Here is a 15143-nt window from a genome sequence, read left to right as displayed (position 1 = left end):
TATCAAACATTCAATACACTTTCAATCAACTCGGAGACTTTCAGTATTTCACTACTCTGGACTAGCAAGTGGATTTCATCAAATCCCCCTCAAACCAGAAGATCGACCTAAAACCGCCTTCTCTACTCCTGATGGACATTGGGAGTGGACCTCTACGCCTTTCGGTCTTAAGAATGCCCCCACGAGCTTTCAACGAATGATGAACAATGTTCTCATCGGATTGAACAACAAGCAATGCTTCGTTTATCTCGATGACATTGCTATCTACAGTTCTGATTAAAAAAATAATAATGAAAAATTAGTTAATGTTTTCACACGTCTCAGAGATCACAATCTTAAACTCCAACCCGACAAGACCACGATGAGAAGACCACGATGAACAAAACTCCTATTCCGAATACGTAAAAACTCATTTCGACACGGCTCATCTCAAGTCATCTCTGAATGGTTTGCCTCACTTAAAAGGCGACAAGCAATCGCTCTATTTGCTTTATCCTACTCATTTCCATTTCGATAAAATGGAACTCGAGAATATTTTTGAATGCCTCTTGACACTGAAAGAAAAAATCAGTACTAAAAGCTTCACTCTCATTCCTCCTGATATAGCCCCAAACATCAAAACTGATCAATTAAATGAAATGCTACAATTCATGTTTACTAAAAATGATATTAAAATATTCAACACTCAAAGGATCACTCCTAGGAACAAAGATGAAATTAAAACACTTCTTGAAGAATGCCACAGTAATAAATTATCTGGACATTGCGGTTTTAACAAAACTTACTCGGGAATTAAAAAAAGATATTATTGGTCTAGTATGAAGTCCGACATCAGAAACTTTATCAAAACATGTCTGTTTAATTTTATTGATGTTCCGGGGATGTTTTTGGGCCGGAGGGATGGTTGGTGAGGAAGTTCCGGAGAGGCGAATAACAGTGCACTGCGTATGTGATGACGAACCGAGTTTATTGTTTAAAACTTATATACACAAATACACTCAACGATGTTAAAAAGGTTATTCGTTATTATAAATGGACTGTATAAACCGAAAGATAATTCCCGGTTCTAACTCCGATGGTTATCCGGATCCTTGCCAATAATTCCCCGTTGGAATTCCGTAAAAATAGACAAGGTGTCGTTACCGATTGCTAGCTGATGGTGTACTGACCATCGTAACGATCCCGAGATCGATCGTGTTATGTCCTCCCTAGGTAACTAGGAGAATGGTGGCGCCAGGTGAGTAGTATTTAGCGCCAATCTTTGAATGTGGGTTCGTTAGCCGCTAAACCTCTAATGAGGACTCCATCGAAGTCTGTTTCTCCAGGTTGAGGGTAATTGAATTTTTGGGTAATTCAATAATAAAACAATTACACAACTGCTTAGAAGAGCACACTAACACTTTATTTGGTAAAAACTAACCGTAATTTGGATCCTTGTACAAAAGTTATTCTAATAACTGATCCTAATTTAACTCTTGAAAACTAATTGAACAGGCTAACGGAAAGAAGCTGCTAGCAGGAAAATTGTATTAATACTAACTTATCTCAACTTAAACTTCTAAGGGTTGGGTCCAGTAACCCCCACCAGTCCCCAAAAGTGGCGCACGCAAGTCCTCCTCTTGGAAGGTTTTAGATTTCTCCTTGTACAACAAACAATGAACAATGGATCCCACATGTGTCGAAGATGTAACCCAGAAAACCTTTAAAATAAGCAGTGCTCAAATTTCATGACTTGGGACCGTGACCGTTGACTTGACTTTTTGTCTTCAAGTTTCAGTTTTACAAAGAACCCCCTTTATCCAGAGTTTTGAGGGTAATAAATTAGATTAAAACTCAACAACTTGAGATTTATGTTTTCGTCCAACGGTTTTTCTCACGACAGTCAATTTATTCATCCCCTGTTCATTGTTTGTCCTTATGGTTTTATTTTAAATGTTATTATAAAATTTTCCAACGACATTAAAATTTTATCTTAAAACAATAACTTAAAAACTCGCGGATTAAAATGGCCGATAAATAGCGCCATCTATTTTATTTACCCCCAAGACATCACAATCGTGACCTCTCGTTACGATGGTCAAAGGTGATTGGCAGTAGTCATGCTGTTGGTCATCCTGACGTTTGACCGCGGGATTTTGAACAATGTCAATCATGTCAAATTAATAAAACAAATTTCAAGCCAACTAAACAACCAATGGAGATCACAATTACCGCGTCTCTTCCTTTTGAAAAATTAGCCATCGATGTAGTAGGACCTATCACAGCCGCTGGCAATCGATTTATTATCACAGGTCAAGACGACCTCACCAAGTACTCATTCGCGTCTCTAATTCAGTATTCCCCAAAGTTATCTAACTGTTCGAGGATCTGACTTTATATCAAAATTAATGAAAAATTGAATGCTCTTTTAAAAACAAGTTACCTAAACACATCCCCTTATCATCCACAAACAAATGGAGCTCTCGAACGCTCTCATTTGACTCTTAAAGATTACTTAAAACATTACATTCGAGAGAAACAAGACGATTGGGACGAATACGTTGCAACTGCTATGTTTAGTTACAACACTCTAGTCCACAAATCCACAAATTATTCTCCCTATGAACTCCTTTTCGGTAGGAAGCCTTACCTACCCTCTTCAATCACTCAACAACCAAAAATCCAATACTCCCATGATGATTATCTCAAATCACTTCAAGCTAAATTAAACGCTTCTTTCAAAGTTGCAACAGAATCAATTGAAAAATCAAAAATGAAAAGTTAAGAAAAGTACGACCAATATATGAATCCTCAAGAATTCAAAGTCAATGATTTAATTTGCATTAAAAACAATCAAAGTAAAATTGGTCTATCCCACAAATTAGCTCCCAATGCAAAAGGACCCGATAAAATCACTCGTGTTTTTCCAAATCAAACTGTAGAATTGCAAATCGGTAAAAAGAAAGTCGTACGTCATACTAATAATGTCAAACACTATTTTTCAGATGATGACAATTCTAATCCTCCTCTTGATCCCTTTTTCCAATCGTGAGTGAATTTTATTCAAATCAACCCTTAACACATCTGTTTCGGCACAGATTAATAATCAAAATTGATTCCAGCCAAGTTGTAAATTTGGTTGGTTTGCTGATGCACAATCAATTTATTGGGAAACGTGATACGCCGATTCGGTTCTTTGAATCACTTGAGTTAACGAGGATAGGAAGGAATGTTACACGATTGATAAGAAATGCTTTATATTAAATAAAATACCGGATACACTTGGGGTTTTAATTACAATGTTGTTTCACTCACTGTTCATTCTCAACCGTCTGAATATTTCGTGTAAAATTTGTTAGTGGAAAATTGCAAGGTGGAAGGGGAAGAGGGAGTAGGCAGTAGGGATCAGTGAATTTTAGGATTAGGACAATTTTAAGAGAGACATTTTGAGGATTAGTTCAACTGCTGTCAATAATCATTAAGAGAGTAGACCGACGGTAGGGCGAAAAAATAATCCCTTGTTGTAAGGAGAAAAAATTGTCGGGAATGGGAAGATTATAGTTAATGAAGAATTTATGGCTAAATAGCTCTATGAAATTAGAAGACCATTTTTGATTGTTATTTTCTACGACGCGCCGAGACATAAATAAATGAGAAATACTAATTACGGGTATTGGCACTCAACACATCCGATTGGACTTTTTTATAATAAAAAGGAATCGCAAAAATTTCCAATAAACACTTGAATCTATCTGCCCATTTAAATTTTACTCATCTAAATCATAAAAAACAATTACTCGCAACTAAACTCTCAGAAACACAAAATATTCGTAATATATTTTTTCAAAATTCGAAAACCTCAGATCATGCACGTCTTTAGTGCGATCAAGCTTTAAATTCAATTAAGAATAAAATTCGTGACACTGAAATGAAAAACGAATTTTTAAATCAATTTATCGATCTCTCACACGTAAAAAGCGTAGAATAATTAATCAACTCTCTTATCCGCTGAAATGGTCGGATACAAAAAATACTCGTTGCACTCCGGGAGTGCAGGCAGAAGTGAAAACTTGAACTTATGGCGCGTTGGGCACTTTTTTGGGTGAGCATTTTTAGATGCGCTCGCGACATGAGAAATTGTACATAAAAAATCAAGTTTATCAAAGCAATGTGGGCACGTTTTGAATGGACATGAAGTATAATAATATAGAAACTATATTCGAAAGAAGTGGTTTTATTTAAATGAGTAAATATTAGTAAATAGTAAATACAAAATTTATCAATTCTCATCCATAATTTCAACAACTCTTACATCATCATTATCAGCATTTTCATCAAATTCTAAAACTGAAACAATAGGTCTATGGCAACTAAAGTGTGAAATGAAAAATTTTGATTTAAATCTATTTATATTTCTTGTGAATACTGCATCACTAGTAGTTTTGTATTTTTTTGTGCTAAGATTGCGATCATTGGACATCGTTAAATTCTTCATATAAAACCGCATCCATTTTCAAGAGAAATCTATAATCAAAAATAAAAATGTAGATTTTTTTAAGGCTATAATCATAGCATATATATTTGTTCCGACCATCCGAATTTCCGATCGTCGATTCCTGTCCCTAATGAAATTCTCGACTAAATTGAGGATATTTTCGATTTTTTGGGTTTTCCTACTTTTCCCATAATTGTTAGCGATTTTCCGACCATCGAATCACGTCCCTAGTAAAATTCTCTAATAAAACGAGTATATTTTCGATTTTTCAGGTTTTCCTACTTTTCCGGCTTTCCGATAATTTTTAATTCTTAGTTGAATTGAGCATACTGATAATTTTCCTAATTCCCCAAAATTTCGAGATTTTCTGTCATTTTGTAGAAATTTATCAACTTCAAACTTTAAATGCAGCGCCTTTTTAAACGCTAGCGCCAAACTTGTATTCTTCTAATGTAACTGTTGCTAAAACAGGAAGTTGTTTCCCTAGCGGAAGAAAGACACAACTCATATACAGGGTGTCCCAGAATTGCACGTCCAAACTTTAAACTTAAGTTGGGGGTGAAATTCTGGATCGAAAAGTCCTGAGCGACTTTTTGATCAGATGCACCCTCTTCAAGTTATTGAGGGTTGAAGTTGGACGAATCAGGGGCGTGGAATACCCAGTCGCACGTCGGTGAGAAAAACATGCGAGTGTAGTGGTGTCCCCACCATACCGTACTACTCCCCTGCAGCGGCAGAAAGAGATGACTGGCGACGGAGGGTAAGAGGAAGGGGAGGGAAATAAAAAAAATGAACACCCGCCCGCTACATAATAGTAGATTATGACATGAGGACGATAGGTGGAGGATTGTGAGAAGTGTGAAGTTTGCAGCACGAGGCGTGACAAGTCGCAGTCGAGGCGAGCCGGAGGCTTCGCCCCCCCCCCCCCAGCGAAAAACAGAAATAGACTTAATTAAAAAAAAATTATTCTTTAGAAAAATACATAAACAATATCAAGTAAAGAAAACGAATCTTAACATTTTGCTTAGGTTCTATTGTCCATGGTTGTGTTCATCGAAAGAAGAAATCATACGATTGCAAAATTTATTCACCAAAAAACATTTTATAATTTGTATCAATTTAATTTTATAAAATTTTATAATATTAAAGCACTTATTAATCTTTTGGTATTTCGATTAAGATGAAAAGTGAAAAACAGAAATAGGCTTAATTTAAAAAAAATTATTCTTTGGAAAAATACATAAACAAGATAAATTAAAGAAAACGAATCTTAATCGAAATACTAAAAGATTAATAATGCTTTAATATTATAAAATTTTATAAAATTAAATTGATACAAATTATAAAATGTTTTTTGGGGAATAAATTTTGCAATCGTATGATTTCTTCTTTCGATGAACACAACCATGGACAATAGAACCTAAGCAAAACGTTAAGATTCGTTTTCTTTAGTTGATATTGTTTATGTATTTTTCTAAAGAATAATTTTTTTTTAATTATGTCTATTTCTGTTTTTCGCTGGGGGGGGGGGGGGGGCGAAGCCTCCGGCTCGCCTCGACTGCGACTTGTCACGCCTCGTGCTGCAAACTTCACACTTCTCACAATCCTCCACCTATCGTCCTCATGTCATAATCTATTATTATGTAGCGGGCGGGTGTTCATTTTTTTTATTTCCCTCCCCTTCCTCTTACCCTCCGTCGCCAGTCATCTCTTTCTGCCGCTGCAGGGGAGTAGTACGGTATGGTGGGGACACCACTACACTCGCATGTTTTTCTCACCGACGTGCGACTGGGTATTCCACGCCCCTGATTCGTCCAACTTCAACCCTCAATAACTTGAAGAGGGTGCAGCGGATCAAAAAGTCGCTCAGGACTTTTCGATCCAGAATTTCACCCCCAACTTAAGTTTAAAGTTTGGACGTGCAATTCTGGGACACCCTGTATACCTATGCGTATACCAATAGCAGTGATGCCAGACGGGGGCAAAAATCCCATGCGTGGGGGTTTCATGCGCAACTCCCTCGCGCAACTACTGCTGCGGAGTGGGGCAGTGGGAGACGTGTGGGTCCCGCATCTGGCATCAAAATCTCATCTGTCGCGAGTTCACGAGAAAATGCTCACCCACAAAAGTGCCCAACGCGCCATAAGAAGTTTTCACTTCACAAACAAAAAGCCTATTGTTGTAAAAAAACCTGCCAAGTCAATTTATCGATTGTTCTCTTCCCACAGAATAGAAATTTCGGGAAAAGAGATTTGCTCGAAAACAAAAAAATGTAAAAATAAACAAAATCGAGAAACGAGTACCAAGTCAGAAATGCGTACGAAAAAAAACAGTAGAGGTATACTAGAAGACTTAGCGCGCTTTAGAGGATCAAGACAACGAGACTGAGTGAGTAAGGTTGCGATGGATCGAATTCTGATCAGCAGTTATCTGCGATAATCAAAAAAACATTTATCTGTTTCCGAACAAATCTCCTTGCCCGAGATTTCTGTTCTGTAGGAAGAGAACAATCGATAAATTGACTTGGCGGGTTTTTTGAAAACCAAAGGGTTGTTGTTTTTTGTGTATCATTTCACGATTTCTTTCCAAATCTGAGTAAAGAAGTCTCGTTCCAATCTCACTCGGAAATGTGAAACTGTAGTCTGCTACGACTGGCAATGTACTTCATCGACTAAGATATTATCTCATTTTAGTTTGTTCTTCAATCAAGAATATTTGAATCTAGATCTACAAAAGGACCTGTCAGGAGAGATTTTAGTAATAAATATGAAACAAACTTGTTTCTAGCTGATGAAAGTACCAATGAAAAATTTTCTCTGACCTTCTCAAAATCATAGAAGATAGCACAACTTTTTAAACATTCATTCAAGTAAATGTTTGAGAAGTTGTACCTTTCATAACCTCGAAAATGTCCGGTGGACCAAAGATCGAATTTTCAATAGATCTCAAGGATCTGCAGAATATTTCGTTGTTCAATTACGTTTGGCGCTAGAAATTTCGGCCAAAAAAACCAAATGATAAACCTAGTGAATCCGATAATCAAATTGCGTAATCTCAACTCTTGAGATATTTATTCATTGATATCTTCGAATCTAGAGAAAATAGAGCAATTGTGAAAATTACCTTTTTTATAGAGGACGATGAGATCTACAAAAAAGTCCTCTTCAAAATTTCGTTATCTTTTCCAGGTTCAAACATATCACAGAAATTTTTCAAGAATTGAGATTACACAGCTTGATCATTAAATTTACTTGGAATGTCCAAAAAATAATTTTCCTAGCTGAGAAAATTATTAATGAAGAATCCCCCAAACATTTCTAAAGTTACGGAAGATACAACAATTATGTCAACATTTATTTGGATAAATGTGTCAAAAGTTGTGCTTTCCATAACCTCGAACATTTCACGAGGCCCAACGATGTAAATTTCGATACATCTGATGGAAATCCCGAGACAACTTCGATAAAAACAAAAGCCGGTGATTCTAAATAATTTTTTCCTACACAATAGAATATTCAAATGCTGGTTTTATTTACTAAATTCCTGCGAGAGAGGGGATAAGGTATGTCATCGTCTGGCCATTGGTACCACTCAACGCGCATGCGCACCACTCGATCGCAGCAAATTCACCCAACGGTGGAGCACCAATAGAACCATTATTCTTTGATTCTCTAATGACATCGCGCAATGATGCCAATATCGAAACAAAAAAATGATAAAAATAACCTCAATCACGAAAATAGGAAATGTTACACAATATTAATGAACGTATCTCTTTAAATATTAATCAGAAACAAGAAAGGCGGACGGAAATGGGTAGGTTATACGCGATTTATATAAAGTAAGATCCATTCTCCCATAATCTTGCGCATTTGCATTTTATTGTATTACTATTATTCGGGAGTAGTGGAGGGGGTAGTTGTGTCGTGTATATATACACGGTAGCTCTCGGCCTGATCTGGGCCTGATTTTCGGACATTCGGAAAGTATCGAAAATTGCCTTGGCCGATACTCTGCGTATCTCGATTTGGTATGCCAGATGTCAATGACGCTTAATTTTATGCACAAAATGTCGATTCATTACTCGATGACAAAAAAAACTCATCAACTTTTGAAAACCCAAAATCATATAATCAGTAAAACAGTTATGCATCTCAGTAATTATCGATGAGCCTTCCAAAATTATGAAAATATGATTAATGAAAATATTAATCAGTTAAATACAGGAATATCGAAGACAAACGATCATCTACCACGTCTCTACTCAGAAAATTTAATTATTAGACAAATTGCCTTCCTTCGCACGTATACAGACCAAATTAATGAACGATACACTCAATATATTAATACGGTTAATCTAGCTAAAAGTACCATGATGTCTTCATTCATCATCGCTCTTGAAATATCCACAAAGATTAAAAATAATTTCTATGAATTAATCGCGGCAACTGAAAGTCGAAATTTTCAAAACCTTTATAAGTTTATAAAAATCGAAACAATTATCGATCAAAATGAAATAAATTTTAAGTTAAAACTTCCATTGATGAAGAAAGAAATTTAGTCCTTTTATGAATTAGTATCTTTTTCAATTAAAAATAATAATTCCTCCCTCTTCTCATATAATTTCTCATACTCCCTATCTCCTGACATCGAATACCTATTTCACCTATCTTACTGAATTGGCAGACTGTCCGGAGGATTTATGTCGTGCAACAGCCAACGACACTCACGATCATCTGCCAACGAAATCAATCTCACATGGAAGACATCGTTATTAGAGAAACTGGAATCATCGCACTTAAAGATAAGTGTAGAGTATACACGAATATTCATGTCCTTGAAGCAGCTGCTAAAAAATCACAAAACTTTGATTCCTATCTTCCAACATCAAACATCATCCCAGATGACTGCTGTGCTCCAGTACCTTAACTACCAGTATTGAGGACACCACTACTCTGCACTATCCACACATCCAATAGAGAATCATCAGATTTAAAATACACCAGCAGAAAGCCCAATGAAACTGAGCAAATCCTCCGGCAAACATCCCAACAACCTCAAATGAACAAGGGATACAGCTGGATGTCCATCATCAGCGCAATTAGTGGAGCCATCATTACTATCATTAGCATCATCAATTGTTGCCGATGTATTAAGTTCAATGAATGGTTTCGTCAACAGATTGGCCTCAAACACCAAGCTGATCAAGGTCAATTACATCCTGTCATTAAAACCTTTGTCTGATGTACCTTCGATTCTGAAGTCCACACTTCAGATCCTCGTCATCAATTAGAAGTATTTACCAGATCCAGGACGACATCGTCGCGTACTAGTGAGTCAGAAGCTGAGGACACAGTGCCAATGTTACCAACATCGCAGACACGCAACCGTAATCGACGCTCTAGTACTATACCCATTTAAATATCACTTTTTTCACTAAAGATCTATTTTAATCAAACTAACGAAAACAAATATATTTTATGTTTTTTTTAGAATTCTAAGTCCATCTGAAAACGCTATTCTTAAGAAATCTATAATCATGTTATTATGATCATTAACAAAATTGAAATAATTAAGCAAAATCTTCAAGACTCCTTAAGAGTTCATTAGAAACAAATTAAGATAAGTTATAACAACAAATTGAAAACTCTCGTTTTCATTTTTAACAAGGGAGGTGTTGTACATCCACTATTTTCCTAGAATTGTTTTCCCAAAACCTTATATTTTTCCGAGCATCTACCAAATAATTCTATTTCCAAAACCTTTCCAAAAACTTGATTACTTTTATTATTTAATCTTTTATTATTTAATGGCTCCTCGGGACTTCCTCGTACCTCGGGTGACTCATCCAGTACTTTCTCAAATCCTCAATACCTTGAACTCTTCAAGACGTCATACCTCTCCCTTACTTCCGAAAGTCCAACCCTCAAGGCTCACCCCTCACCCGAATTAGTCAATCACCCACCTTGGGCCTTACTCCCTCCAGTACTCCTACCCCTTCTATCAACCCTCAGAGGATTCTAACCCCGAGCCCTTTGCTCTCTAGTTTAATCAGAATAATTCGAACACTCTAAGAAGGAAGGTCTGTAACCAAGAGGATATCCAAAGAGTATTTTTAAAGTATTATATTTAGTTTTCATAATAAAGATTCCGTGTTTCGTTGAAGTTTGACTTTTACCTTCAAACCGGAATCCAACACTTCTTCCATCTCGTCAATAAAGAAACTTAGTGAATATGCAAAACTGACCGATGAACTGATATGCAAAAGAACAATCTCTGAGGAGTGTCAAACAGACGTTAGACGCATGAACATTGAGTTCCTGAGAAGGTCCTAATTCAGCAGCTCATCGCGTCAATTCTGTCAATAGTAAGTCAAAATAACCCTTCATAAGACGAAGGAGAATTGGGATTCAACGCACATTGTCTTCATAGAATATATAAATTCAAACACCAAGCCCACAGGGATGATAAGACCTAAACAATCGCGCTAGTGATGAAGAACTCAGCAGTCTGAAAACCATCTTGAAAAAAATTGGAGAGCAGCTTGAAACGCCATGAAGGTGTTAAGCGACGCACAAAGTCGTTTAATCTTAAAAAAATTGAAAATGAAGCGTGCCGTACATAATTTATATGTACAATTGATCCCAAGAGCCTTCTGGATGCCTGAACACATTTGACAATTAGAAAATCTATCTAAGTGACCAATCAACTGATAGAACAATTTTGCCCCATACCAATTTTCACTAATTTAATTTTTCATATTCATAAAATTTATACTATCCATACCATTTTAATATATATTTTTTAACATTCTCATTCATTCGTCTCCTGTGTCTGCGCAATTCTCATATCCTTCCCGCATTTTGCTGTCATAATTTTGATACATTTTGCTATAACTTTTTTGCCTTTCCGGTATATTTTGCGTATGCTTTCGTTAGACTCGTTGGCATTCTTTGGCTTATTTATTGCAGTCTAGTTACTCTCACTCCTAATGAGATACAGGAAATACAAAAAAAATGCAAGTTCAACATCACTCTATGTTTTTCTGTTTCATTTCATGAATTTCATCTATAGAAGAGGTGGATGGGTACAAATTTTGCTCGGTTCAGAATTATGAATTCACTTTTTGTCTAAAAGATACAAAAAACACAGGCAAAAGAATTTACCTCATCAAAGTTTACAAGATAACAGCAATAGTAGCACCGCTAGAACTTCGAGATATGACGGTATGAGGCTCTGCCCTAGACCCTTATTCGTGCTGTTACCCAACAACTATCTGAAATCCTTTACATCGTTTCTCAGTAAATTCATTAAGGCCTAAAAAATCCATGAAACTGATTGCATGGCCAAATTGTTCTCTAACCGATCTGAATATTGTTAATCACTCGTGTATCGCCAATGAATAAAGGTGTACATTAGTCAGGTTACTCACAAAATACTATGTGCGTAAGGCATTATTTAACCATTGATGATTAGAAGTGCAAACGCTCTAGATATTCCACCGTCAAATCCCTCTCCTCGGCGAAACAATATCCGGCGGGATACATCTGCCGTAGGTAATGACACGTAGCCCCCGGTACCAATTTATATAAACTTGCTCATCGAGGTACCAGTAGTCTCAAGCCTACGCAACGCCTGGCGTAAATCTGTGCGATCCATGGAATGAGGCTGACCTTGGCATTCTCGTACACATAATCGAGAGTTCAGGAACGAAAAATATCATTTTCGCATCCCTCGACGGTACCAACAAGAAAAAAATGTAAAACAAGTAGGCGACCGAAGTGATGCGTCTGTAGATGTGTTATTGAGGTACATCGATATATTTTCTTTTCTATCAATAATTTGATGGCGAGCTTCCGAAGAGTTGTACAATATGTTTCTTCCTATTAATTTATACTTGTTAAGAATGTATACATCTTATTTGGAAAATTCCATTCTCAAAGAGTCAATGGAATATTTGGATACTTACATAATATAATGGAATTCATTGAATAACTCACTGGTGCAGTATGAATCGATAATAAACGTGGGGATATGTATGACTTATTTGCGAAAAGTCTGACTTCATCGCAAGATTAATTCATAATTGTGTAGAATTTATCACTGAATTTTTCACAATATTCCTAGAGCATTTATATCGAATTGGAATTTTTTCATTTTCGAATTTTGAGTAAACTACACTTACCTAATTAGTTATGTGTCATAAAGTTGTGGTACTAACAAAATTGTTTGGCAAAAATACACAAAAATTGGAATATATCGAAACTCTAATATGAATGAGTACATAATATATTTTAATCAACTAAAATGAAGTACGTCAGAGCGAATATTTTGAGATGAAACAGTTGGATAGTTTTTGAGATATTCAAGGGAATCGATTTTGATATAAAGTGGAATATCTCATGAGTTAATGATCCCTTTCAGCGGTTTTGCAACACCAAATATTTCACTGCGAAACGTAAATCTTATGCCAAAGTACAGTTTGGTAACAGCTGGTCTATACATATTTTGATTCGGCGAGATAGAGTACATGGAGACCAATATTTTGAGAGGTGAAAAATTAAAATCGTTGCTATAATTTTCGATTTTTTTGCGAAAACCGGTTCACAACGAAATGGAAATTTATAAAAAAACGGCAGCACTGATCTAGCTGAATTTTGGCACATGCTTCTAAATTTTGACACCAGTCAAATACCTGTGATTCATTACCTGTTCATAATACCTGTGATTTGACATAATTTGACTTTTCAAAAATTAAGTTTGAACGTTTATTCCTTTAATTATGTAGAATAGTGGACGAAGTTGTCCATGCTCACATAAACACATGGAACTCAAATTTTGTATTATTAGGTTCCAGACCATTCTATATCATTTCCACAAAAAATTATAAAATGCGAAAACCGGGATGATGAAGCTTTCAATCATCGGCAAAAAAATCTTTATTTTTATACTATGGGTTTCTGGTCATCAGTACGGAGAGGATACTCATATTTTCACTTTCAAGGAATGAAAATGAGTTGCAGATGCCCGTTCAAGAATATCAATAAATAACTTAATGGTGGAATGAACAAAACAATCATGAATAGTCCATGCAGTTTCTAATGCAATTATAAATACATTTTAAAGTATCTCTTAGGAAGATAGCAACTTATGTGTATCCGTGTGACTTTTATACAGGGTGGAGGAGGAAAGGGCACTTTTGCGTTATTGTTCATAAGTCCGTAAGTTCCTCTTCTGACTGGACTTAAGACTTAAGCCCATTATTATCTTCAAAGATGGAAAAATATTAACTGTCGTTATTCCATATTGTCAAACTTCAATGGATTACTGCTAGGAGAACGCTAATTTTTGAATCATCTTCCGAGATATTAGTTCCTCTTGTCTATTTTCCTATTTCCATCATTAACTCTTATAGGACTAATGAGAAACTGACAGATTGACAATAGTCTGTCAGTGTACTGACAGTCGAGAATAATAAACTCTTAAATCGGTCATGAGCCATTGAACTCATGGTCACAAAAAAATAGTAGCTCTTGAGATACTCAAATGAAACAAAAATGAAATGATCCGTAAAAAATAACTTGACCATTTGAAACTTCCACCAAGGACAACACAGGTGAGTGAAGAGATTTATACATCGAATAGGAGAAGAAAGATAAAAGAGCAAAATTGTTTTATCCGGCTATGGGAGATCAGGGATCGAGATGATATTCGCCAGCTGCCACTGAGTGTGTTTCATGTCGAGAGAGGTCTTTCCTTGCGGTGATGGTGAAGGTAAGAAAGCCGAGCTAAGTAAACCCAAAGAGGGACCGAGGAGGGAGGTAGACGGGCCGCGTGGCAAGCACGGGTGGGGATGAAAAAACGTGTGGGCTGCCAGTGGCTCTCTTCCCTCGCCTCACACTACTCTGTTTCCTCTCTATTTGCATTTTGCCATGCCAGTCCCTTTCTATCTTCCGAACTAACCTGTCATACTTCTCACGCTTATGACGAATTCTAGTCCCAAAATGTTTCATTATTTTGACATTATGTGCGTGTATTTCAAGTGGAGCAGTGCCGTTTTAATTAGTTAATTTGGTGTATGTGGAATACAGATATTAAGATGTGAATATGATGATTCGAGTGAATAGTGTGAGTGTATAGACTATATAGTTATCACATTAATACGTGATACTCACTGTACCGAACTGTATAAAAGTGAAGAATTCGCAAACATAGTTTTATGTTCCGAGTGGCATGAGGAGGTTGTTGCGCAGGCGCAAAAGCTTTGTAGCGTCAACCGTGATTATGGGACGCTTTGGCAAATCAACGCAAAGTGTAACTAGACCAATATTTCGGGTTCAATATTGTACACTGGTGGATGATTATAGGAGTCCGCAACAGAAACAGTTGAAATTCATGCCGACTCTACCGAATTATATGTCAAACTGCTGCTGCCATTGGAGTCATGCCCAAAGGCTTGAAGTAAGCGAATTTTCAATTTTCTCTTATTTTAACTATACTTGCCGCTTTTTACGATGCCGGTGGACATTTCTCCATTTTTCAAATTGCATGTTAGACACAATAAAAATTTAATGGAGTCTAAAATTTCAGGAGTATTGGATTGACATAAGCAGAAATGTAAAATTCAAAGAAAATGATGAGAAACCGCAAAATATTTCGTTATACCAAG

General features: G+C 36.3%; 1 protein-coding gene across 3 annotated transcripts in view; it reads left to right on the top strand.

The window, feature by feature from the left end:
• Positions 1-14355: 14355 nt before the first annotated feature.
• Positions 14356-15143, top strand: part of LOC135167743 (EGFR adapter protein-like) — a 62457-nt gene continuing 61669 nt past the window's right edge. For 2 of the 3 annotated variants that reach the window (XM_064131254.1, XM_064131255.1), the window contains exon 1: positions 14356-14935. In XM_064131254.1, coding sequence (XP_063987324.1) covers positions 14708-14935 — 228 coding nt within the window. In that variant the 5' untranslated portion in view covers positions 14356-14707. The remainder of the gene's footprint in view (positions 14936-15143) is intronic. The other variant, XM_064131253.1, reaches the window with a different exon arrangement.

The sequence above is a fragment of the Diachasmimorpha longicaudata genome, chromosome 11 (assembly GCF_034640455.1).
Source record: "Diachasmimorpha longicaudata isolate KC_UGA_2023 chromosome 11, iyDiaLong2, whole genome shotgun sequence".
Lineage (NCBI taxonomy): Eukaryota > Metazoa > Arthropoda > Insecta > Hymenoptera > Braconidae > Diachasmimorpha > Diachasmimorpha longicaudata.
This window is presented reverse-complemented; position numbering and strand designations above follow the sequence as displayed.